The sequence below is a fragment of the Homarus americanus genome, unplaced genomic scaffold (assembly GCF_018991925.1).
Source record: "Homarus americanus isolate GMGI-L3 unplaced genomic scaffold, GMGI_Hamer_2.0 scaffold47293, whole genome shotgun sequence".
NCBI lineage: Eukaryota > Metazoa > Arthropoda > Malacostraca > Decapoda > Nephropidae > Homarus > Homarus americanus.
The window spans coordinates 157,767-183,506 of record NW_024716859.1 but is presented as its reverse complement, the minus strand read 5'-3'; the positions used below and the strand labels follow the sequence as shown (position 1 = coordinate 183,506).

The 25,740-nt window shown below is 43.7% G+C and overlaps 1 protein-coding gene across 1 annotated transcript; it reads left to right on the top strand.

Moving 5' to 3' along the window:
• Positions 1 to 3,808: 3,808 nt before the first annotated feature.
• Positions 3,809 to 24,074, top strand: LOC121858517. Its single transcript, XM_042354990.1, has 3 exons — positions 3,809 to 3,886; positions 20,381 to 22,889; positions 23,983 to 24,074. Exons 2-3 carry the CDS (start codon positions 20,693 to 20,695, stop codon positions 24,072 to 24,074), a joined length of 2,289 nt encoding a protein of 762 aa, XP_042210924.1. The 5' UTR covers positions 3,809 to 3,886; positions 20,381 to 20,692.
• The last annotated feature ends 1,666 nt before the right edge of the window (positions 24,075 to 25,740 follow it).

The following is a 25,740-nucleotide window of genomic DNA, read 5'->3' as shown; positions in this document are numbered from 1 at the left end:
GATGACGTCAGTGTTGGCCAGCGTTTGCTCTTGTTATGAGAAGAAGAAATCCAATTGGCTTTTTTTCTTCTACAGTTAAAACACACACACACACACACACACACACACACATGCACTTTCATTCCCCTCCCTCCTTCCTACCTAATATCAAACGTTCCTCCCTTTCCCCTCTCTCCTCCCTCCCTTTCTCTCCCTCCTTCCCTCCCTCCCCTGGTGTTATTATGGATGATGGATTGACAGGGTTGACGGGTTGAACAATAGTAAGGCGAGTCTACCCCTGTGACCTCACGTTCTTCTCTCTCTCTCTCTCTCTCTCTCTCTCTCTCTCTTTCTCTTTGAAACTTCATATACTTTCCTCTCTTCTTACCTACGTCTCCCTCTTCCTCCTCCTCTTTTACTGGTTTTCTCTCCCTCCTACTTCACATCCCCTTCTCTTCCCCCTCCTGCTTCTCCTCCTCCTCCTCCTCCTCTTCCTCCAGCTGCTCTTTCATTACTCCCTCCTTCCTCTCCCCCCACTCCTTGTCCCCCTCCTGAAGCCTCCAAGGAGACCTATTTTACGACAAAATCAAGGGATGAACTCTCCCTCCCTTCCACTCTCCCTCTTCTCTTTCACCATCACTACCTCCACCCTTCTTTACTGTCTCCCCTACTCTCCTTTCCTTTCTCCTTTCACCTCCCTCTCCTTCAGTCTCTCTCTCTCTCTCTCCTTTCTTTTCCCCCTCCCTCCCCCCCTCCTCCTCCCCTCACCCCTCCTCCCCTCCCTCTTCCCCCCCTCCACCCTCCCCCCCCCCTCACCCTCCCCCCTCCCTCCCCCCCCCTACTCTTCCCCCTCCCTCACTCCTCAATTTCTTTCCCTCACGCCCTACGCTATTGTTGGACGCTCAGGCAGAACACTTTATTACTGTATTCTTTAACTTTTTGTATTCTTTTTTTTTCGCTCTCGTCATAAAGTTGCAGAAGCCTTGCCACTGGGTGTTGGTTGGGTGGAAGGAGGGCAGGAGGGCAGGAGGGATGGTTTGAGGGTGGTAGGGAGGGAGGGAGGGGGAGAGGTGGAGGGGTTTTCTTACAGGTAGAGAGCAGTGCAGGTTACTTGTTGCACGTGACTATGCCTTGCTGCAACACACACAAACACACGTACACACACATACACTGCCATCGCTTCTCAAATTAAAAAAAAAATAACAACTTCATGCACAGATTAGGAAATTAACAATGCAGGTGCAGTGTCCTTCTGTATGTAAGTGTCGTGATTGTTATTTATTATCGTGTTTATTACTTCCTCCCTTCGGTTATCTCCCCCCCCACCCCATCACTTCATCTCCCTTCCTCCATCCCTCCCTCTCCCTCTCTCCTTCACTCTCTCTTTCCTACATTCTCCCTTGAGTTTGCTATTTCTCGTTATATTTTCTCCCTTTTGACTCCCTCTTGCCTCCCTCCCTCCCCCCTCCCTCCCTCCTTCCCTTCCTCCCTCTCCCTCTATTTCTCATAACCCATTAGGTATCATCGGTAATGTTTCGCGTTATTGAGATAATGGTCACACCGTCCGTCTAGTTTGGCAAATTATACGCAGTCATGTTTCTCATTATTAGGGTCTCTCTCTCTCTCATATTATTAGTCCCTCCTCTTTGCCTACCTCCTCTACCCCCTCCTCCACCACACCACCAATTCAACGCCCTCTCCAATACCACACTCCACTACACCACCATACAAGATTCAACCACTACTACCACAATCCACTACCTCCTCCACCACCACCACACTACCCCCACCACAATACGTCATAGAAGCAGACTCGGTGGCTGGGACTGGGCTGGGGAGGGTTGTCGACTAGTGCATTCAAGCGTTCTCTTCCTTTACCTTGGTCGACAGATCTGATCATCCCCCGATATTACGGTTTTTTACACTGTCGAGTTTGAGTCACGTTCAGGTGATCACTTCTGTCCGGGGCGTGTTGTAGTGTGTGTGTGTGTGTGGAGGGTGAAGGTTGAGTGGGAGTTGGTGGGTGGTGGAGGTTGGTAATTGGTGGAGGCTGGTGAGTGGTGGAGGTTGTGGGTGGTGTAGGCTGGTGATTGGTGGAGGTGACGGTGGTGGAGGCTGAGGGTGGAATGTTATGAGTGGTGGAGGTTGGTTGGTGGAGGAGATTGAGAGTGGAAGGTTATGAGTGGTGGAGGTTGAGGGTGGTGTAGGCTGGTGCTTGGTGGAGGTTGAGGATGGAGGCTGGTGAGTAGTGTAAGGTGAGGGTGGAGCTCCGTTGAAGGTGGAGACTGGGGGTGGAGGCTTACGACTGACTGGTGGAGGAGGCTGAGGGTGGAAGCATTATGTGACGTAAAGTATTATTTATATGGTAATGTGTCGCTGTTGGGGGTAGAAGGAGGAGGGGAGGGGGAGCGCTTGAATGAACAGCCTCTTTTGTTGACACGATCAGCTGATTCCGACTTCAGCACTGTGTTCGAATCATGGCTTGAGCTTCCGCTTAAACATTTCCTAATCCTCTGGGCATTAATCTTCCAAAACCGACTAATCTTTACTATCTTAATTATATATATGCATCCGTACACCTACAAGGCATTTAATTAAGATATTAGTATATAATTTAACGTTTTTGGTGAGTTAAGTAAATATTGGGGAAGAGGAAAGCAAGGTCGCACTTTGTCTGGATATGTTTTACAACAAAATCAACATTACGCCGCCCGGGGAGAGTCTTGACATAAGGGCTATGATGCTTGGCAGTTGTGTGGGAGAAAGAACCTAATTGGTAACCTCCATAGTGCACCCTGGAGGTAGTGGTAGTGGTGTGTGGTGGTGATAGTGGTGGCGGGTAGTAGTGGTGTGTGGTTGTGATGGTGGTGAGTAGTAGTTGTGGTTATGGTTGTGTGTGGTGACTTGTGATGTAATGGTAAGCATACCCGACTCACAAGCAAGTAGTCCCGGGTTCGATCCCCAAGCAGGGTGAAACTATGAGCAAATTTCTATACCCCCTTTGCCTCTGTCTACCCAGCAGTAATTGGGGACCTGAATGTGAATCGATTTGCAGATTGTGTTCGGGGTGGTGACCGGATAAAACCCCAACGGACAAAACCCCAGTCTCATATAAAATAAAATAAAACACTTTTATGTTTTGTTTAGGTTAGGTTAGGTTATATTAGGTTAGATTAGTGTTGATAAATGACAACCCCGTTGGGGTTTTGTCATGGAACCGTTCGGGGTAATGGTTAGCCAGTGCAGTTGGCGAGTTGACCGGTCTTCTTGGGTTATTCCTCAACATTGGGGTGTAGTTGTTGTGTTGGTGACAGCTTCTACTTCAGGGATAGATAGATAATGTGAAAGATAGATAGACAGAAAGCTAGACAGACGGACACACATTCAGTAAAAACATTCAGTACAAGGTCACATGGATCCAATACAAGTATACAAACAAACACAAAATACAGCAATATCCATCATCTCAACATTATACATTACAAACACGGGAAAAATAAATCACTGTAGTAATATTTTTCCTTTGGGGGGAGGGGGAGGGAGGGGGGGAGGTGAGAGAGCAGTAGTGATGATGATGATCACGACATTATTCCCGCCATTGTCAAGGTCGAAAATATTGTGTTCGAACATCAAAAAATGAAAATAAATCATACAGCATTCATTTACACACGATAAAAACATAAATTTAAATAATCATAATGTATTTGAGGAATTTATGATGTATTTGTTGTAATTTGAAGGTTGTGAAGCGGAGGAAAAATAAGCAGGTGAAAATAGCGGTGTGGGGACTCAAGGGCGGGAAATTTAAAAGGTAATGGCAGGGTATAGGAGAGGAACCATCGGCTCAGCTCTCAGTCCTGCGGGTGACCTGGCGTGGGTGGGGCCGTCGCATATCCCCCCTCCTCTGGTGGGCGTGTGACCCGGGTATATTGCTATTTATTATATAGTCGAAATATATATAGTACTTTATTATTGTGTGTTAAGTATAGTGATATATTAGTTAATTAGTGGAGATAATGGTTTGAAACGGCTTTAATTATTGGTTCATGATATTTGTGATTAGTTTTGAGTTTAGATAAGAAAGGATTATAATATAGAACATAAAAAAAGTTAATAAAAGTGTAAAATAATGAAAGACAATACAGATATTTATACAAGTTCAAGTGACGAAGATGGTTTGTGAGTGATTGAAAATAATAATAATAATAATACGTGACAGACAAACAAACACAGACACTTGTGATCAGAAAGTCTTAATGAAACAGTGATGAGAATAATGATGATTTTGAACACTAGAGAAAAAATACTTAAACAAGAAAAAAGTGTTTATAAGTATCTACAGTAGTTAAGTAAATGACAATACGAGAAATATAAACATTCAATAATATAAATCACTTAAGGTTTACGATAATTTTTTTTTATTTATATTGTTTCACCTTGTTTATATTCAAGTTACTATGTGTTTTTGTTTTGTTGTTTATTCAAGATGATGCGATTTTTATTGTTTATGTTAAGTAATGCGATGTGCTCTTGTTTTCAGCGTTGTATCTGTACCTGTATCTGTGCGTGTACCTGTGTTCTGTGCGTGTACCTGTGTTCTGTGCGTGTACCTGTGTTCTGTGCGTGTACCTGTACCTGTCGTTTCTGAATTTGCATATTGAAATGTTAACCCAAACGGACAACGGTGTGTGTGTGTATTGTTATTTTCTTAGTATAAATGTGTATAACTTTATCTGTGTTTAATTATATATTAGTGTATGAGTGTATTTATATAAGTGTATAAGTGTGTATGAAGGTACATGTATATATAAGTGTGTAAGTGTATGATATTGTATACATAAGTGCTTAAGTGTGTATATACTGTAAGTGTATGAGAAAGTATAAGTCTGTGGGAAGTATAAGTGTGTGAGGGTGTTTGTAAGTATAAGTGCATGAAGGAAGCAACAGTGGTGGAGTAATTTATCTGTGATTGTGCTTGTTAGTGGAGGAGAAACCTCGTGACTGTGGCCACTACTACCCTGCTTGTGATGATGCTCTGCTTGTGCTTGTGTACTGTGCTCTGTGGTAGTGTATTTGTGTACTGTACTGTGTTTGTGAGTCTGTGGCGGTGCTGTGTTTGTGGTGGTGTGTTGTGCTTGTGTACTTGTGTTGGTGTGTTTGTGTATTTACTGTGCTTGTGTTGGTGTGTTCTGCTTATTTACTGTGTTTTTGTTGGTGTGCTTGTGTTAGTGAGTCGTGTTTGTGTCGGTGTGTTGTGCTAGCATACTGTAATAAAGCAAAACAAAATCACAAGAATATAATTTAAAAAAAAAATCTGAATAAACTGACGACATTTAAAGAGAAGGTAACTTAAGAAGAGTATAATAATAATAATAATAATAATAATAATAATAACAATAATAATAACTATAATAATAATAATAGTAATAATAATAATAATAATAATAATAATAATAATAATAATAATAATAACTATAATAATAATAATAACTAACAATAACAATAATAATAATAATAATAAGGGCCGACTTTACCCTGGTGTTGGGAGGAATCCAGGAAGAAAGTCACAGATAAAAAGGCACGGAAAAAACCTACCCTAACCTAACCTAACCTAAGCTAACCTAAGTCAACCTAACCTACGTGCAATGCCATCATATATATATTGTGTTGTCAGTGTGTACAAGTCATGTGACTTTTTTTTCCTGTGGACTTTATTTCCGTCCACCGTTGGGAGAGCTTTGTGTTGTTTTGGTCTTGGGGGGGAGAAGGTTTGTCTGTATTAACCTTGGGTGTGACAGTGAGACCCTTGTAGCAGTGTGTGTGTGTATGTCAGGTCATGTTGAGAATTGAGTGTGTGTGTGTGTGATCGTATCCAGGATTGAGTCTGTGTGTGTATAAATTGAAATAAAATCGATTAAAATAAATTATAAAAATCAAATGATCTTTTCTTAAAATAAACTAAAAGAAGATATAAATAAAATAAGAGAAAATAAAAGAAAAAATCGAATTACCTTTTGTTAATATAAAATAAAAAGCGAATCAAGGTAAACAAAAGAGAACCTGAATTACCCTCCTCACTTCTGGTGCGGGGTTGCCAACACGTGAACTCAGATCATTAGGTTGAGCGCAAACACACTAATTCGCTTGACTGCGTAGCTGATATGTGTGAGAAGGTGTGTTTAATTGTGTGTGAGAGAGAGAGAGGTGTGCGAGTCTGTGAGAAAGAGATAGGTGTGTGAGAAAGGGGTAGAATGTGTATGTCTGCGTGTGTGTGAGAGAGATGTGTGTGTGCGCGTTCAGGTGTTCCGGCTTTGTATATGTGTACAGGTGTAGGATATAGCTGGGTAAATGCGTTCTTTATGCGTTGAGTTATGAGGTGTTGTGTTAGGCGTTGTGTAGGTGGAGAGTAAGGCGTTCTGTAATGCGTTCACTTAGCGGCGTATCGTGTTTACTTACGCATTTTTACTAGAATTTAACGTTGGTTGTTTACAGGTTAAATTCTCGATATATTTTAGGATTTGCTTAAAATTTAACATAATTCAGATAAATCCTCGTCAATGTTAAATTGTTCGATATATTTAGACATAATTTAACGTGTTCAAGCGTGTTAATAGTGTGTTAAATTGTGTGATGGTTATAGTAGAGTTAAGTTTAGTGGTGTGGTGTGTGACGTTATGTGGCGTGGTGTAATGTGGTGTGGTTAAGCATGGTGTAGTGGTATAATGTGGCGTGGTGTAGCTTGATATGGTGTAGTGTGATGTGGTGTAGTGTCGTGTCGTATAGTGTAGTGTGATGTATATGGTGTGCAGTGTGGTGTGGCGTGGTGTAGTATAGTGTGGCATGGTCTGGCGTAGTGTGGTGTGACGGCGCAGTACCAGCATGAGGGTAGCCTTCTACTTGGTGGCCCAGATGAAGGCATAATGGTGAGGTATTTTGGTGCCTTTACTGACCCAGGGAGAGTGCCAGGGTGGTTGAGGGTGAGGGAGAGAGTGTCAGGGTGGTAAAGGGTGAAGGAGAGTGTCAGGGTGGTTAAGGGTGAGGGAGTGCCAGGGTGGTTAAGGGTGAGGGAGAGAGTGTCAGGGTGGTTAAGGGTGAGGGAGAGAGTGTCAGGGTGGTTAAAGGTGAGGAGAAATTAATCAGGGGGTGGTTAAGGGTGAGAGTGTCAGAATTGGTTAAGGGTAGAGAATGTAGGGGTGGTTAGGGAAGGGTGCAAAATTGGTTAAGGGTGCAGGAGGCTTGTAGAGTGGTTAAGGATGAGAGAGGGTGATTAAGGGTAGAGAGAGTGTCAGAATTGGTTAGAGTGATGAGGGAGAGGGTGTCGGGGGATGAAGGTGTTGGGGAATGAGGGTGGAAGGGAGGGTGTTAGGGTGGCTAAGGGAAAGGGTGGAAGGGAGGGTATTAGGGTGGCTAAGGGAGAGGGTGGAAGGGAGGCTAAGGATAAGGGAGAGGGTGTCATGGAGGGTCAGCAAGAGGGTACCAGGGAAGGTGATGGTGTCAGGGTGAATAGGATGAGGGAGGAGCCAGGGAGATTAAAGGAAAATTTTTAAGGGTGATGAAACGGCTGTCAGGGAGTTATTTTGGTCACTAAGGGAGAATTAAGGTCATGGACAAATCTGTAGTGTGTGTGTGTGTGTGTGTGTGTGTGTGTGTGTGTTTTGCCCCCATGATTTATATCTTTATCTATCGACGTCATGGGCAAGTGATAGATGTCTTACCCATGGCTGTGGTAAATCTATTTTTCTCGTGTGTTACATAGAAGCATATCTTTGACCTCTGTGTATGAGGGGGTGGTGATGTTAGGGGTATGGGGGTGTGGAGGGGAGAGAAAGGTGGGGGTATTAGGGAGGGGTAGAGGGGGAGAAAGAGGGGGTATTAGAGGATGAGTATAAGGTGGGGGAAGAGGGAGGGGTACAAGGTAGGGGGTATGAGGGGTAGATGAGAACGTAGAGATTGGAGGGGGGGGGTATCTCGGCAAAGTATCTCACGCCCGCACTGCTCTGCCCCCTCCCCCCTCCCTCCTCCTTGCCTCCCCCTTCTCTCTTACCTCCTCCTCCCCCTTTGCCCCTCACCCCCCAATCATCTGACCTTGGCTGGAGTCATGGATATAGCAGGTGTGTTCCCAGAATTGGTCACCTGGGTATTTCCGTGTGGGGAGGCTGTGTGTCGGTATATAATTCGGGTATGAAATTAATGGTTAAAAGCTTGCATTTTAATCTAACTTTACTATCCTATTTCTGTCTTGGTTAAGTTAATTTGGGTTAACTTACTGTATGTTAACTTTGTGTAACTTATGCAGTTTTAACAACCTAACCAAGGAAAATTTAACCTAACCTAACCAAGGAAAATTTAATCTAACCTATGGAGGAGGAGGCTGGTGAGAGAGTAATCTGGAGGAGGAGGAGGAGAGGAGAGGAGGGAGAGGAAGGAAGAGAAAGAGGACGACACAGTGTACGGGACGAGAAGAAGAGAGAGGAGGACGTGGAATAGGAGAGGAAGGAGGAGGAGGAAGGGAAAGTGTAGTAGAATAAGGGAGAGGACGAACATGAGGAGAAGAAGAAGGAGGAGGAGGAAGAACAACACCCTGCATACCTGTCATGATGTATAGTTACTGGTCAACGTTGTCTGGCGCCGCTGTGGTGCTGGAAGCGTCTGGCGGTGGTGGTGGCTGAGTCTGGCGGTGGTGGTGGCTGAGTCTGGCGGTGGTGGTGGCTGAGTCTGGCGGTGGTGGTGGCTGAGTCTGGCGGTGGTGGTGGCTGAGTCTGGCGGTGGTTACTGGTACAGGGTGGTTCAGGACGTTGTAAAATTCGTTGTGATTGGACTGTTCAGATGGCAAGTTCTTATTATTATATTAACTGTACAATGGGAGGATCTCGTGTCAGATTTACCTCCGTTCGATAGTTAATTAAGACTTACCTGTCTCAGTTGGCCAGGTGAGTGATTACCTTACCTGATTACCCAGACCGGTTGAGTGGCTTAGTCACCTGATTGGCCAGATCAGGTGAAGGATGAGTCAGGTGAGCGACTGAGGTGAATGGCTTAATCACCTGATTGGCTAGACCAGTGAGTGGTTGCTCAAGTTGGCGAACGCTCGACAGGATACCTTTCATAATAAGCGTACTAGTGCCCGTGAAGACTGGCGATCGTTCGTCAGGTGAAGCTACCTCAACCTTGTGGCATGGCGAGTAAAAGGTAAAGGGAACGCCAGACGAAAGGGGAAAGAGGGGGGGGGTAGGAAGTGCTGAGTGGGGAAGAGCCTCTCCAAGGGGTAGGGGGGCGCTCAAGGGTAGGGAGAGCGCTCAAGCGGTAGGGAGGCGCTCAAAGGGATTGGTGGGAGGGTGTTCAAAGGGTGGGGGAGTGGAGGTGCTCAAGGTGGTGGTGAAGTGCTCTAGGGATGGGTGGGGGTGTTCAAGGGTGAGGTAAAGGAGGGCTCAAGGAATGTGGTAGGGGAGGCGCTCAAGTCTTAACTCGAGTGTGTGGTGGAGAGGTGTGCCCTTAAGCCTGAGTCCCAGGGCCTCTCTGCTTTTAACCATCAACAATACGCTACTGTATTTTTCCTTAGCCTTTTAGGGAGGTAGAAGTGTGTGTGTGTGTGTGTGTGTGTGTTTGTGTGTGTGTGTGTGTGTGTGTGTGTGTGTGTGTGTGTGTGTGTGTGTGTGTGTGTGTGTAAGGTTCAGTAGTGGCTTTTGAACCCACACCAAGCTAATACCTCCTCCATCCATCCAGACCTCTATCCATCCACAGCCAACAATTCATACATCTTCCCGTCCACTCACCCATCTGTCCACCCATCCACTCACCCATTCACCCATCCATCCATCCACCCATCCATCCACCCACTCACCCATCCATCCACCCATCCATCCACCCATCCACCCATCTGTCCATCCACCCACTCACCCATTCACCCATCCACTCATCCATCCATCCATCCATGGTCATTGAATGGACTCCATCAACTCTGGAAGGCTTCATGGCGGGGCCTTTGGCACATGTTGTTAGAAAAGCTTCACCTACCTGGATTATTAAGCACCGTCCAACAGGTGTGAATAAGTCTCCTGGCGTCACTGTTTTGGGTTATGGTCGAGTCTCTGATCAGTTTGGACGTCATTTTGGTCACCATGTTTGTGTCATAATGAAGTGATTCTAAGTAAGATTGTTCTTATATCTCCGGTAAAGGGAAATATTTAATGTAAGAATCTTTGAGAATCTGTATTTTTTGTAGGTTATATTAAACCGGTTCGGTGCGTTTTAGAATTTTGGATTGTGGAAAAGTTATCAATCTTTTTGTCGTAGGTTAGGTTAAGTTAAGTGAGGTTAGGTTAGATAAAGTTAGGTAGATGCGTTCTCACACCTCCAATTAATAGGCGATATTTAACTTAATTTAACTTACAAACCTTCAAGGGGATGTGTAAAATAAAATCAAGATTTGTTTATAAATACACAAACAACCATCTCCTGTATGGTGTCTATCTAACAACAACCAATCAATGAAGGGTGATAGTTTTTCCCCCAATCACTGTTCAGGTATAACAACAGTGACCAATTAGAGGCTACACCTGTAATTAACAAAAATATACATCAAAGAGGGGGGGGGAGGGGTGACGGGCCATTCATTGTTGACCTGGGGTGAAAAATGTGTGTGAATGAAGGGAAGACTTTAAACTGTGTGTATATTTACTCGTGTGTGTTTATATTGTGTGTGTGTGAGGGGAAGAGAGGGGGGCGTGGTTATGAGAGGAAGGGGGCGTGGTTGTTGCCTATAGTATCATGTATATGTTTGTTTGTTTTTGTTTTTAGACCTCGTACACGAACACACACACACACAAATCAACGAGAACTTCCTCTGCAAGTTCGTTCATTCACTGATGTCATCCACCTGCTAACCCACCCACCCACCCACATTCCCATCCTCTTGTCCACTCACCCATCCACATTACTTTTCATCAACCCACACTTCCCCCACTTACACGTACTCCCATCAACCCACCAACCTATCCTTACCATCCACCCTCACTCACACACACCCCTGAATCTTCCACTGCACCCCTGGCCCTCTCACACCTGTCTCTACCACTGCACCCCCAGACCAGTGAGCCAAGCATTCCTCACTTATGTCCAACTCATGATCTACATTGTTTAATCTCATTCAGGTTTAACTCTTATTAAAAACTCTTGTGTGAGATTCTTGACATAGTGAGTGACAACAGAGGCTCCAAAACTCAGAGAAAGTTGTGTGTTAATTTATCTCATGGTTAACAGAAACACAGTTACTTAGTGTTTAACTTTGTGTGTGTGTGTGTGTGTCTTGGTTTAAGTAAGTTCGTTATACACGTTAAACACCCTAAAGCTAACGTGGAAGAGGATTAAGTTAGGTTAGGTCAGGTTTTTTAGAGTAGGTTAGGTTATATTGGGTTTTGTCGGGTGAAGCTAGGTTAAGTTAGGTTAGGTTATGTGAGGCTAGGCTAGGTTAAATTAGGCTTTGTTAGGTTAGTTATGATTTTCTTAGGTTAAGTTTGATCTGGTTAGGTTAAGTTAGCATTAGGGTGATTAATCTTCAGGTGAAATGAGCAATGGGCTAATGTTCAGTTGATGTATGGAAAGCTAGGATTTAAGAGTGGGGGGAGGGAGTGAAAGTGAACTGGAATGGAAGACTTGAAGGATGTTGGATAAAGGCAATGACTGACTGTGTGTGTGTATTGAAAACTCTTCTGAAGCCAATCTCTATTTGTTGTACTTTTCAAGCGTTTCTCTATCATCATAATTATCATCATCTGTCACGGTAGAGTATGTGTGTGAAGAGATGCTCGACTTCATTTCCAGGAAGAATATCTTCCAGCTTCGTGACCTGGTTCTACTCTGCCCGTCAGGTCACGATGCTAATTTTCTTCCATTTTTTTTCATTTTTATATATTTTTTTAAGTTGATAGGTTTTTCATCCGTCGTTTGTCCGTCTCTCTTTCTCTTTCGGTTTTACTCTCTCAGTTTTACTCTCTCTCTCTCTCTCTCTCTCTCTCTCTCTCTCTCTCTCTCTCTCTCCTCTCCTCTCTCTCTCTCTCTCTCTCTCTCTCTTTGTCCTCAGTCAGTAGAACTTCCCGCAGCTACTAATGAGTTTGTGAAGCAATAGAAAAGGCAGATCAACACGCTCACCAGGTTTTGTTTACAAGCGTGATTCAATTATTTTTCAACCCCCCGCCTTTTGTCCGAACGTTTGCTTTTCGGCTTCCTTCGTCAAAATCCCTCCCAGTGCATTTCATCCATCAGTCAAATGGCATCGTGAAATAGAAAAATAATTAGTATTTATTTGATAATGAATGAAGTTTATTTTTTTTATTTGTTGTTGATTAAAAAAAGAGTTAAGTGGGGGGACCAATTTCAAGGTGATTTTATTTTACTTCCGAACAGAAGAAAGTTGACGATGTTTCCCGCGCTTTTATCTGGGGTATGTTGAGTGGTCTCTTGAGTTTGGTGTCACAGTAACGTCAGCACAGTAGCAACGTCGGTACAGCCACAGGAACGTCAGCACAGCATCATCGTCAGTATAGCAGGAACATTAACAGAGCAGCAATGTCAGCACAAGGGTGAATATAGTAAACGACGTCATCACAGTAACAACCAAAGCGACGTCAGCACAGCAGGAACATTATCAGCACAGCAACACGGCAGCAACGTCAGCACAACAACACGGCAGCAAAGTCAGCATAGAAACACCGGACAATCGCTCCCAGCAGAAGACTTTTTTCCCCCAACACAAATATTGACCAACGACTGTTTGTTAGTGGCCATCTCTCTCTCTCTCTCTCTCTCTCTCTCTCTCTCCTCTCTCTCTCTCTCTCTCTCTCTCTCTCTCTCTCTCTCTCTCTCTCTCTCTCTCTCTCTCTCTCTCTCTCTCTCTCTCTCTCCTCCTCCTTCCCTTCCCTCCTCCCTACCCCTTCCCTCCCCTCCCTCCCCTCCCTCCCAATATGAACATGAACACTACAGAGCAAAAACAGGTCTTGGAGATGATGATGACCCTCCTTCCCCATCCCCCCTTCCCCATCCCCCCTTCCCCCTTCCTTCCCCCTCCTACAACATCCCATCATCTTAAGTCATCCTAGGAGAGGGGGGTGGGGGGATTCTTTGTGTATTCTTTCGTAAATAAAAATGCAGACGTGAGAGAGGAGGGATGGGAGAGAAGGAATAGGGATGGGAAAGAACCTTACCTAACCTAACCTAACCTAACCTAACCTAACCTAACCTAAGTCATTTGGCAGGGAGGAAAAAGCGGGAAAAAAGCATCCATCAGTAAGTCAGTGCGGAAAGGCGGTTCTAACGGAGGACTGAACCAGATATTCAGCATATTTGAACCCCTGAGAACCGCGGTCGAGGAGGTTCTATTCGTCCCAGTCCGGTAAACACTGATGGACGTGGTGACCTCTGCAACATTGACCTCGTGAACCTAATGTTGACTCACGTCTCTCCAACACTCCTCCGACGTGCCCGGTGGAGTGTGGAGAGGTGAGGGAGGAGTGTGTGGGGGAGTGAGGGTGTGTGAGGGAATGTGTGGGAGAGTGAGGGACTGTGTGGGGGAGTGAGGGAGTGTGGTGGAGAGGTTGGGGAGTGTGTGGGAGAGTAAAGGAAGTGTGTTGGAGTTTGTGGGAGAGTGAGGGAGTGTGTGGGGGAGTAATGAAGTATGTAGCTTGCCAGTTCTCCCTCTTTCCCCATCTCTCATTTCCCCCCCGCATTTCTCCTCCTCTTTCTATCTTTAATTTCCTCTCTTCTTCCTTTCCCTTGTTCTCCCTATTTTTCCCCTTCCCTTACCCTCTTCCTGTCGCCCATTTCCTCCCCTCTCTCTCTCCTCTCCCCTTCCCTTTTCCCCTCATTTATTACCAACATCAACACTAAGAATGAGGGAAACGTGCTGACCTTCTCTATTATCGAGGGTGAGGGGCAGGAAGAAGAAGGAGAAGAAGAATATAAAAAGAAAAAGAAGAAGAAGCAGAAAAACTTAAGGAGAAATAAAAATAAATGAAGAAAAAGAATCTGAAGAACAACAATAACAATAAAAAACAACACAAAAGAACACGAAAGAATAACAAAAGAAACAGCAATAACAAGGGAAACATCTACAACCACCACCACCACTACCACTACAACAACAACATCCATCATCACAGCAATAACATCACAACAAAACAAACAACAACCACCGCCACAACAATAACAACAACAACAACATCTCCATCATCACAGCAATAACTTATCACCAACAAAATAAACATAACCACCGCCACAACAATAACAACAACAACAACATCCATCATCACAGCAATAACATCACAACAAAACAAGCAACAACCACCACCACCACTACCACTACAACAACAACATCCATCATCACAGCAATAACATCACAACAAAACAAACAACAACCACCGCCACAACAATAACAACATCCATCACAAAATAAACAACAATCCCCAACAAAAACAACAACAACAACAAGAGGGAGGTCAGGATGGAGAGACATTTTCATTATCATAAAAGAACGTGTACAGTATATATATATTTTTAAGGTTTGTTGATAAATTTGATGACTAAGGTTCCTCGCCTCTTGAAGTACTGTACTTTACCTCCCACTCACCTCTCTCTCTCTCTCTCTCTCTCTCTCTCTCTCTCTCTCTCTCTCTCTCCTCTCTCTCTCTCTCTCTCTCTCTCTCTCTCTCTCTCTCTCCTCTCTCTCTCTCTCTCTCTCTCTCTCTCTCTCTCTCTCTCTCTCTCTGTCATCCCACCGTCATCACCTTCTCTCGCCCTCTCCATCTCCTTCCCTTCTCTCTCCTTTTCTATCTCTCTCCTTTCTCTCCTCTTTCTTTCTCTATATCTATCCCCCCTCTCCCTCTCTCTCTCCTTCATATTATCACTATTCATTAACACAGGCTCTTCACCGCCTACACCTCTCGCTACATCATCTCATTAATTTAAGACAGTCTGGTCCTCACTTTTAATGCCTGGCACTCCATGGTTTAGTGCTTGGCACTCCATGGTTTAATGCCTGCCACTCCATGGTTTAGTGCTTGGCACTCCATGGTTTAATGCCTGCCACTCCATGGTTTAGTGCTTGGCACTCCATGATTTAATACCTGCCACTCCATGGTTTAATGCCTGACACTCCATGGTTTAATGCCTGGCACTCCATGGTTTAATGCCTGCCACTCCATGGTTTAATGCCTGACACACCATGGTTTAATGCTTGACACTCCATAGTTTTATGCCTGGTACTCCATAGTTTAATGCCTGGCACTCCATGGTTTAATGCCTGCCACTCCATGGTTTAATGCCTGACACACCATGGTTTAATGCTTGACACTCCATAGTTTTATGCCTGGTACTCCATAGTTTAATGCCTGGCACTCCATGGTTTAATACTTGCCACTCCATAGTTTTATGCCTGGCACTCCATGGTTTAATGCCTGACACTCCATGGTTTAATGCTTGCCACTCCATGGTTTAATGCCTGGCACTCCATAGTTTAATGCCTGGCACTTCATGGTTTAATGCCTGGCACTCCATGGTTTAATGCCTGGCACTCCATAGTTTAATGCCTGGCACTCCATGGTTTAGTGCCTGGCACTCCATGGTTTAGTGCTTGGCACTCCATGGTTTAATGCCTGCCACTCCATAGTTTAATGCCTGGCACTCCATAGTTTAATGCCTGGCACTGCATGGTTTAATGCCTGGCACTCCATAGTTTAATGCCTGGCACTGCATGGTTTAATGCCTGGTGCCTCATACACCGTCACGCTTCACTTAATAAATCACCAATAAATAACTTCTTCATTACTTTAATCACCACGCAGTAATTAAATATATCCTTAACTAGGTCATTATCGATTAATGACATATCTATAACGAACTGTATCTCCTGAACCTCGTTCGTTAAAACCGATGCATTTACGTGAAAACTATATATATTGGATTTTTTTTCCGGTTTATGGAGGGAGGAAGCTCGTTAAATCCTGGTTATGAAGAGGCGAGTGTATTATAAAGGGTCTATTGGGTGGTCTTCGTTATACAACCCGGAATTAATTATTGGTATGTGCGGCTTGTGTTTTTATTTGCTGTTGTTGTTTTTGTTTTTTATTTGTGGGGTTGTATTTTGCGTGTTGTGGAGAGAGAGATGAAATGATTGAATAAAGTAGAAAGAGAAAGACAATGAAAGGAGAAGAGGAGAAACTGAGAGGGAAGGTGGGAGAGAAAGATGCAAGAGAGAGAGACAGAGACAAACGGAAAGATTGACAGAGGGGAGAGGTGACCTTGAGTGAGGGGAAGCTGGGAGATTGTAAGGGAATTTGTGAGAGGGAAGAGAGGGAGAGTAAAGGAGATAGATGAGAGGGAGAGTAAAGGAGATGGATGAGAGGGAAGATAAAGAGAATGAAGATGGATGAGAGGAGACAGAAGGAAAGTAAAAGGGATGGATGAGAGGAAAAGTAAAGATGGATGATAGGGGAAAAAGAGGGAGAGTAAAGGAGATGGATGAGAGGGGAAAGAGAGGGAGAATAGAGATGGACGAGAGGGAGAGTAAAGAAGGTGGATGAGAGGGGAAAGAGAGAGGAAGAGTAGAGATGGACGATGGTAGAGAGAGGGAGACTAAAGAAGATGGATGAGAGGGGAAAAGAGGGAGGGTAAAGAAGATGGATAAGAGGGAGGGTAAAGAAGATGAAAGAGAGGAGGGGGGGGGGAGAGGGGGTTTAAAGTGGATGCCTAAAGTGTGCCGTGGTTATGTGGATACAGATCTCTCCTACTATCCAAAAGTTCATTGATTCGATCCCTGGGCACCCCCAGTCCACCCACCTGAGAATAGGTACCTGACGTTACAGTTTAGGAAGTGAAAGCAGTCGAGTACAGTACCGGCCACGCTCTCTCCTTATGTACCAGAAGCTTGATAAAATACATAACAGATCTACAGTAGTTGCCCAGATTACAAAAAAATTCTCGACTGTAACCGTGCAGAGCTTTCAGGGGAATTAAAAAATATATGTTACAGACTTTGAATACATTACAGAATCGTAGCTACAATAACAACACACAGAGCTCTTAGTTAATTACAAAAAAAGATAGGTTGCTGTAGTTTACAAGGCTCTCTGATTATTACAAAAAGGGGGAAGGAAGTGTTTGTGTGTGTGTGTGTTGAGCAGTACAGTAAGGGGTGATAGGTGGCTTTGTAATGGAAAATACATAATTAAGTGATGTTTACAGTGTGTGTGGATACTGTAACTGATGATTCTGGGGTAGATGAAAATATTAATAATAATTATAATACAGTTGTAACGTTTCTGTAATGATGATATACAACATTATGTGAAAGTTTCAGTGAGTTATATTACAAGGGATTATTATAAATTAGTTGAATATTGTATTATCTCTCTCTCTCTCTCTCTCTCTCTCTCTCTCTCTCTCTCTCTCTTTCGACAAATAACAGCATGATAAGCATTTTCCTTGCACACACACACACACACACACACACACACAAACTTTCTCTCTTCCTTTGTCATTCATTTTCAATAGCACCCTCAGGCCTAACTCGCCACCTATTCACACCCTTTTTCTCACCTCTCCCTCCCCTTTGCCTCCCTTCCCCCTCACCCCCTCTCCCTCACCATAACCAAGCCAGTTCTACAGCGTTTGGGTAAAATTGGGGGGGAGGGGGTAATACTTCCGGCTTTGTGGGAGGTCTCTTACCAATGATTAATGGATGTTTTGACGCCACGTTCTCTACCACCATCACCTACCACAACTACTACCATCACCACCACCACCTGTATACCATAACCACCACAACCACCATCACCACTACCATGCTATTATTATTATTATTATTATTATTATTATTATTATTATTATTATTATTATCATCATCACTTATTTCACTAAGTCTTCTCCTCCCTCCCACGTAGTCATCTTCCACTCCTCCTCTTCCTCTTCCTCCTTCTCCTCCTCCTCCTCCTCCTCCTCCTCCTCCTCCTCCTCCTCCTCCTCCTCCCTCCTCCTCCTCCTCCTCCTCCCACATATCTTCCCACACCACTACCACCATATCTTTTGAGTCCACTTTAACGACACCCCCTCCCCCCCTCCTCCCCTCCCACATCTAACCCCTCCTACCCCCCACTGTTTCAATTCCCACGCAATACCTACCGCTATACTCACACCGTCACCACCACTATCACATCACATCACATCTCTGTTCTCTGCTACTACACCTCCTCACCACACCACTATTATTATTTGCATCATTACCTTAACACCACTATATCACCAATTACATCACTACCATAACACCACCACCACATCACCATACCACCAGCACCACCCTTCCTATTTTGTTTTCCTTTAAAGCTACCACACCACACACACCCATACCCCGTCACACAGCACCATACCACCACACATCACTACACCACATCCCTACTCCACACCATCACCCTTTCCAACTCTCTTCTTTAAACCCCTCCTTATCACCACCACCACCACCAATAATCGCACCAATCTAGGCAGAATATTTTGCAAGAGACGCACACAGGTAAGGGAATGTCAACTTTGGTGAGGTGGGGGCGGCGGTGTGACCTTTGACACGCTGTAGGTCAGAGGTAAGGGTGGGAGAGGGGTTAGGTCAGGGGGTATAAGTGGGAGAGGGGGGTTAGGTCATAGGTGATGGTGGGTTACGGGGTTAGGTCAAAGGTGGAATGGGTGGGTGGGTGGGTTGGTGGGTGGAGGGGTCTTGAACACGCGTCCAGAACAAGATATTTACCAGCTGGCGCCTCTGAAGCCCCAGAGAGTGACCCCAAACAACTCGTGGCATCGTCGTTGTTGTGTGGTCAAGGTCGTACTCGAAGGGTCGTCCTTGAGAGTGATCCCGTGTGTGTGTGACTGTGTGTGTCGTTAAAGGGGGGTTATTACATTTAAGAGGGGTTTTAGCCAATATTTTGGGGGGTGGTTACTTTAAAGGGAATTTAGGAAGGTATTCCATCTCATCTCACACACAAAGTCAAGAAAGTTCTGTCTGTTAGAGGGAGGGGGTCTAACCTAACCTAACCTAACCTAACCTAACATAACATAACATAACATAGCATAGCATAGCATAACATAACCCAACTTTTAATTTTAACTACCGTAGAATGCTGGGCTAAGACACCTCTGTTCTCTTAGCCTAAGGGATTGAATACCTTAATGAATTTTTAGGCAAGGTTGGGGGAGGGTTAAGAGGGGGTTGATAGCCAGAGGAGGAAAGGAGGGGGTTGGTAGCCAGGGGAAGAGGGGGGGTGGTAGCCGGGGGATGGTTGGTAGCCGGGATGGGGGGGTGAAGATGAATTATTAAAGGCTAGGTCTACACGCTTGGCTCGTCGGGTTTAATTTATATTAAAGTTGTGTTTACTGACCATTAAAGGTTAAAAGGGTAGAGAGGCGGTGGTGGTGGTGGTGGTGGTGATGGTGGTGGTGGTGATGTAATATAATGCGGAAATGGGAACGTGTGTCAGGGGTAGGTGGTTAGGGGGTTGTGTGTGTATGTGTACGTATATTTGTGAGTTTTTGTGTGTATATGTGTTTGTGTCTGTCAGTGTATGTGTAAGTGTTTATGTAAGTGTGTATGTACAGTATATCAGTGTGTGCGTATGTATGTATGTAAGTGTGAGTGTATTGTTGCGTGATATTAATTGTGTTAAATGTATTTATTAATTAAAATGACAATGTTACACCGTACATATAAGATGTAATAATTGGCCTGCCTTGTGTGTGTCTGTGTGTGTGTTACGTCATTCATACAGCCTTATTGTGCTTAATGAAATATAATAAAACAACACATTAACAACATTTACAACACTTTACCTTCCATTGAGAGATTAAGTGACGTGATATAACCCGTGGTTGTTATGTTATGAGTTATTTATCTCATTATTACAATACAGGTGATCTCTTAACACCTGTTTGTTTACCTGTTGTAGTGATGCTTCTTGTGGTCACCCGGAGATTAGGAACCACAGTTTATTTCACCTGATGATAAAACACCCTAATGCAAGCTTAACCTAACCTAATCCAACATAAAATACCGTGTACTAACCTCACCTAACATTTTAACTTAATTTAACGTAACCTAACATTTTAACTTAATTTAACGTAACCTAACATTTTAACTTAATTTAACCTAACCTAACAAAACCCAACATAACCTAACCTAACAAAACCCAACATAACCGAACCTAAACTAATCTAATCTAACCTAACCAAACATGGATTTAAATAGTATTGTTTTTAAGTTCAATTCTATACACCAGCGGCATAAATAAGTATTTTTGTTTTATAATTATATGTCGTAGTCACCCACACCTTATTTTCTTTTCCATTATTTTAATTTTATTCCAATTTTTAACAGGACAAAGTGAGAAATAAAAACTGACGAGTGAATGAGAAAAAAAGGTGATTAAAAGCATCGTAATTATGTGTACAGTATTAATTACACCTCATTATCCCAGTGAAACAAGGTAGTTAATAATATCACAGTGTCCCCTTAACTATGCCAGACAGAAAATGGGAAATAAGAACGAAAATGAAAGATAAATTATGTGGGATTGATTTATGTTTGACCGAAATTAAATGAAAAATAAGGCAATAGAAAATGTCACTGGACGATATATGACAAATGATGTGTATTTAGGTAATGAATGATGACGAAATAAAGTGAAAAATGGGATTAATAATAGAGAAACAGAGGACGAAGGAGGAGGATGGCAATGTCGTTACTAAAAGAGGAATAAGAGAAAGAGTAACAAGGCCTCAGGTGAAGAAATATACCACAGAAAGAAAAGAAAGAGAAAAGATAGGAAAGGGAGAAAATAAAGAGAGAAATATTAAAAGTGAAGAGAAGAAATACAGTGAGAAAACGCCAAGTGGTTCAAAGACAAAAGACACAACGAATAAAAGAACGAAAGGAAAAACAGCGATAACGAACGCAGAAGGAAGTGGAGAGACAACAAGAAGAGAAGAGAAAGAAGAAGAAGAATTTAAATCAAACTGGATACCTGAACACGAAGACTTGGTGACGTTTGTTTTGGTATCTGGTTCACATACACCTGACGAAGGCCATGACGATGATGATGAGTCCACCTCCTCCTCTTCCTTTTCCTTCTTCGCCTCCTCCTCCAGCACCAGCAGCGTATTGGGCAGGTTCCAGGAGAAGAAGCCCGTGCCCAGGTTTCCATCTTCCAGACCGACGTCCTTGGAAACCATCATTGAAGACGGTCCTTGTCCTTACTCTTTCCAGGAAGCCATCATGAGCTCGTCACTGGATAGCCGAGCCTTCTATCGTGACTGTCGAGGTAGTCTGGAGAGCTTACTGGGGAGGAACAGAGGAACACATCGGAATCTTCCCAGAAAAACAGATGGTTTCGGCGGCGATATTGTCCTCGGGAGGAAAAAGATACTATCGGACATTCTCGCTGAGGAAGAAAATTCCGGCGAGGATTTTCTCTCCGTTCCTGAAGAAGAGGAAGAAGATGGAGAAGAAGAATGGAGAGACTTTCTAGAGAAGACAATGGAGGGGGTAGTGGATGCAGCAGCTGTTGGGAGGAAAGGAGAATCTATTGATGGAAGTTTCTCCTTCCCTGGCGAGTTTTTATTGGAAGGTGAAGAGCTTAAGTCCTTGATGAATGATTCACCTTTACCTTACAGCTTTACGGCCCAAGACGAGGCTGGTGATGGACCTCTGACTCAGGACTGCCAACCTGACGAGGATGTAGTAGATGCAGTAAGTGGCGCTGACGAGGGTCTTCCCGAAGGAGCAGCTGAGACTGACGATGCCTGTGAAGAAAAACACTCCAAGGGCATCCCAGAAGAAGCAGATGATTTTGTTGATTATGACCCACGAGATATAATTCACCCGAGTAAAGATTCTGACGATGGTGTGAACGAAGACCACCATCATCATCATAACTACAGTGACGGTGTCCTGCGAGAAAGACCCACAGCTGAGGGTGACACAGCAGAAGTCCTTGACACTATCGGCGACAAGAGATGCATCCCCGATAACGAATGCAGTGATGTAGAGCGCCGTCAGCACCTCCACCAGCACCACCTTCTCGACCCTGACGGTACACAGATCACAACCTCTGATAGGGATCGATGCCCGGGCGAAGTTGACGGACAGCGGGAAGGAGGAGGCGGCCTGGAGGTTATTGCTGATGGTGACGAAGGTGCTGCTGACGAGGGTGACGAAGGTGCTACTGACGAGGGTGACGAAGGTGCTGCTGACGAGGTTGTTCTTGACGAGGGTGGGACTAATGGATGCCGGGATATACTGAAGAAGGAAGGAGTTGATGTGTCCAGGATTGAAGGAGGTGATGTGTCCAGGAAGGAAGAAGGTGATGTGTCCAGGAGTGAAGGAGCCGATATGTCCAAGGAAGGAGAAGGAGGAACCGATGTGACCAAGAAGGAAGAAGTGTCCCCAAAAGAAGTTTCCTTTAGTGTCTACATCCAACTGGAAGCTTTAAACGAAGAGGTGACCATAGAGGAGAAGAGGGGTGAAGGAAAGGAAGAGGAGGGGAAGGAAGCAACAACGGAGGACGGGGATGAAGGAGAGAAGAAGGAGCAGAACAAAGCAACGGAAGAAAGAATTATGAGTGAAGCGATAACGAAAGAGATGGATGGAACGATAACGATAACGAATGATATCACACTAGAGACAACAACGAATAAGAGAAGCGAACAAAAGACAAATAAACAGAACGAAAGAATATTGGAGGACAGAGATAAAGTAAAAACGGAAGAATGGGACGTGGAAATGACAGATAAACCGAAAGAAGGGACAACGAAGGAGAGGGAGGAGGCGAGACAGGAAGGAGGCGAGGGACGACTGGCTCCAAAATACCTGCGGGAGTTTGTAAAAGGTGAGTCCAGGTAGGTGTTGAGGGTCACCTGGTGGTCCCTACAGGTGAGTACTCTCTCTCTCTCTCTCTCCATGTCATTTCACCCATACCAGTCAACAACACAGAGTTTTGATGGGGTTGAGTGGATACAGCATTCACCTCCAATCCTAAAAGTCGCTGGTTCGATCCCAGGGCACTCCCAGTCCACCCAACTGTAAATGGGTCCCTGACTTTGTAGATGAGGGAGTGAAATCGGTCGAGTTCAGTACCGGTTATGCTTCCTCCTTGTATAGTATAGGTTTATAGTATGTATGTATGTACGTATGTATGTGCTGATAACCACATAAGAAACAAGAAAACACGAAGTTCCCAAACGCTATCGTGTAATTCACATCTTCAGGGGTATGTTGTAGGTATGTATGTAGATATGTATGTATAGTATAGTATAGTATAGTATAGTATAGTATAGTATAGTATGTATGTATAATAGTGTATGTATGTATATGGTTGTATGTATGTATGGTTAGTTAGTATGTATGGTATAGTATGTGTGTGTGTATGTGTGTATGTATAGTATGGTATAGTGTATATGTATGTATGGTATAGTATGTATAGATTAGTATAGTATGTATGTTGTGATATAGTATGTATAGTATAGTATAGTATGTAGATGTATGTATGTATATATATAGTATAGTATATTATAGTATAGTATAGTATAGTATGTATGTGTATGTATGTATGTATAGTATAGTATAGTATAGTATAGTATAGTATGTATGTTAGTAATAATATGTATAGTATAGTATAGTATAGTATGTATGTATGTATAGTATAGTATAGTATAATTATAGTATAATATTATGTATGTGTAGTATATGTATGTATAGTATAGTATAGTATAGTATGGTATAGTATGTATAGTATGTATGTATGTATGTATGTATGTATAGTATAGTATAGTATAGTATAGTATAGTATAGTATGTATGTATAGTATGTTGTTTACACTATCACTAATGCCTGTCATACCTATGGGACCTTATCTATACCTGTAAAAACACCTAATTTTTGTCCTAATAAGTTACTAATTTACCCTTTTCTCTGTCCTCCAGGTGAGTTGAGTTGTCCTGGTTCGAGGTTAACGAGGCAGGAAAACACAGGTAAAGTCAATTTTTACCTGTTGATAGTTAACGTCAATGCGTGAGTGTGAGGTGATGAGGGAGGGTGTGAGGTGATGAGGGAGGTGTGAGGTGGTGAGAGAGGTGTGAGGTGATGAGGGAGGTGTGAGTGATGAGGGAGGTGGGGTGATGAGGAGGTGTGATGATGAGAGAAAATATTAAAGAAAGGAAAATATGAAATAAGGAAAAAATACATGAGAAAATGAGGAAGACGGGAAATAATGAGGAAAGATGTGAAGGAATGAAGGAAAGTTTATGAGGAGACAGAGACAATAACATGAGGGAGGGTGAACTATAAGGGGCCAGCTCGTAGTGCCTGGAGGCTGGTAATTACAGGTTGTGTTGTGGCGGTGGCTTTGTTGACTCTCCGGCATGGTCCCCGCGTTGGTGTGGCACTGTGATGATGGCTAGTAGTGGTGTTTGATGCTACTGTGGTGTGTGTGGGGGGGGAGGGAGATTAGGTTAGACACGAGTGCCTAATTTACAGGTGATCTCCTATTTCCGTTTCACCTTCATTAATTCTCAGGTAGTTGGTGTGAGGTGAGAGAGATGAAGTGAGACAGAGCAGAGTAAGAGAGATGGGGTGAGACAGAACAGGTGAGAGAGATAAGATGAGAGAGATGAGGTGAGAGATGAGGTAAGAGAGATATGTGATGTAAACAGTGGCCGCCGTGTTGGTAATGTTATTGTAGTGTTCTGGTGAGTGAAGAGGGAATCTGAGACTGTGTTGTGAGACGCCTGGGGATGTGTACCTGGTTGTGGGAGGAGAGTCACCTGGTGCTCCTTCCCTCCTCCTCACGCTCATATTCTCCCCTCACGCTCCTCCTTCACGTTCCTCACTACCACTACCCAGCAGCCAGTCTCCGGGTTAGGATGTGTGTGTGTGTGTGTGTACAGTTTGTGGGTTGTATTAAACTGTACTACCCTGACTGGAGTGTTAGCAGGGGGGGGTTGACTGTGTTGTTTAAGTGGTCAATTTTGTATATACATTTGTTGACACTTACCAGTCATACCAGCCTCTCTCACACCACCTCACGACTCACCACCTCTACCGACTCACCACCTCTACCACGACTCACCACCTCTACCACGACTCCACCTCTACCGACTCCCACCTCTACCGACTCACCTACCAGCTCACCTACCGACTCACCACCACTCACACTCACCATTACTTCACCAACACACACCCGACTCACCACTACTACTACTACTACTACCACAATAAAGCACCACTATCGCGACTTACTACCACAGCTCACCACCACCACCTGAGATTTCCAACAAGACATTACTAAAGTGACAAAAATTCTCCAACTTGGAAATTGAATACCACTTTTTCTACCAGGTTTCATATCCTTAGATGATGTGAGACCTCTTAAGTGCCTTTGATGTTACCGAACTCTGGGGGGAGGAGGAGGGGGGAGGATTGTCAAAGGTTCTAACGTTATATATTCGTTTATTTCTGTAATTTTGTGTTTTATTTCGTTTCGTTTTCTGTCGTTATTTATGAATTATTTCGTTATTTATGTTTTATTTTGTTAATTTTTTGTTTATTTCCTAAATTTTTGGTTTATTTCGTAATTTTTTGGTTTATTTGGTTAACTTTTTGCTTTTCTTTAACTTTTCGTAAATTTTCTCATTGTTTCGTGATTTTTTCTTTTTTCGTTAATATTTTTAATATGACTTTCA

Coding starts and splice junctions, on each gene's coding strand:
- LOC121858517 (XM_042354990.1), top strand. CDS start 20,693: ATGGGATTAATAATAGAGAAACAGAGGACGAAGGAGGAGGATGGCAAT. Junction 22,890..23,982: donor CCTGCGGGAGTTTGTAAAAG/GTGAGTCCAGGT, acceptor TCTGTCCTCCAG/GTGAGTTGAGTTGTCCTGGT.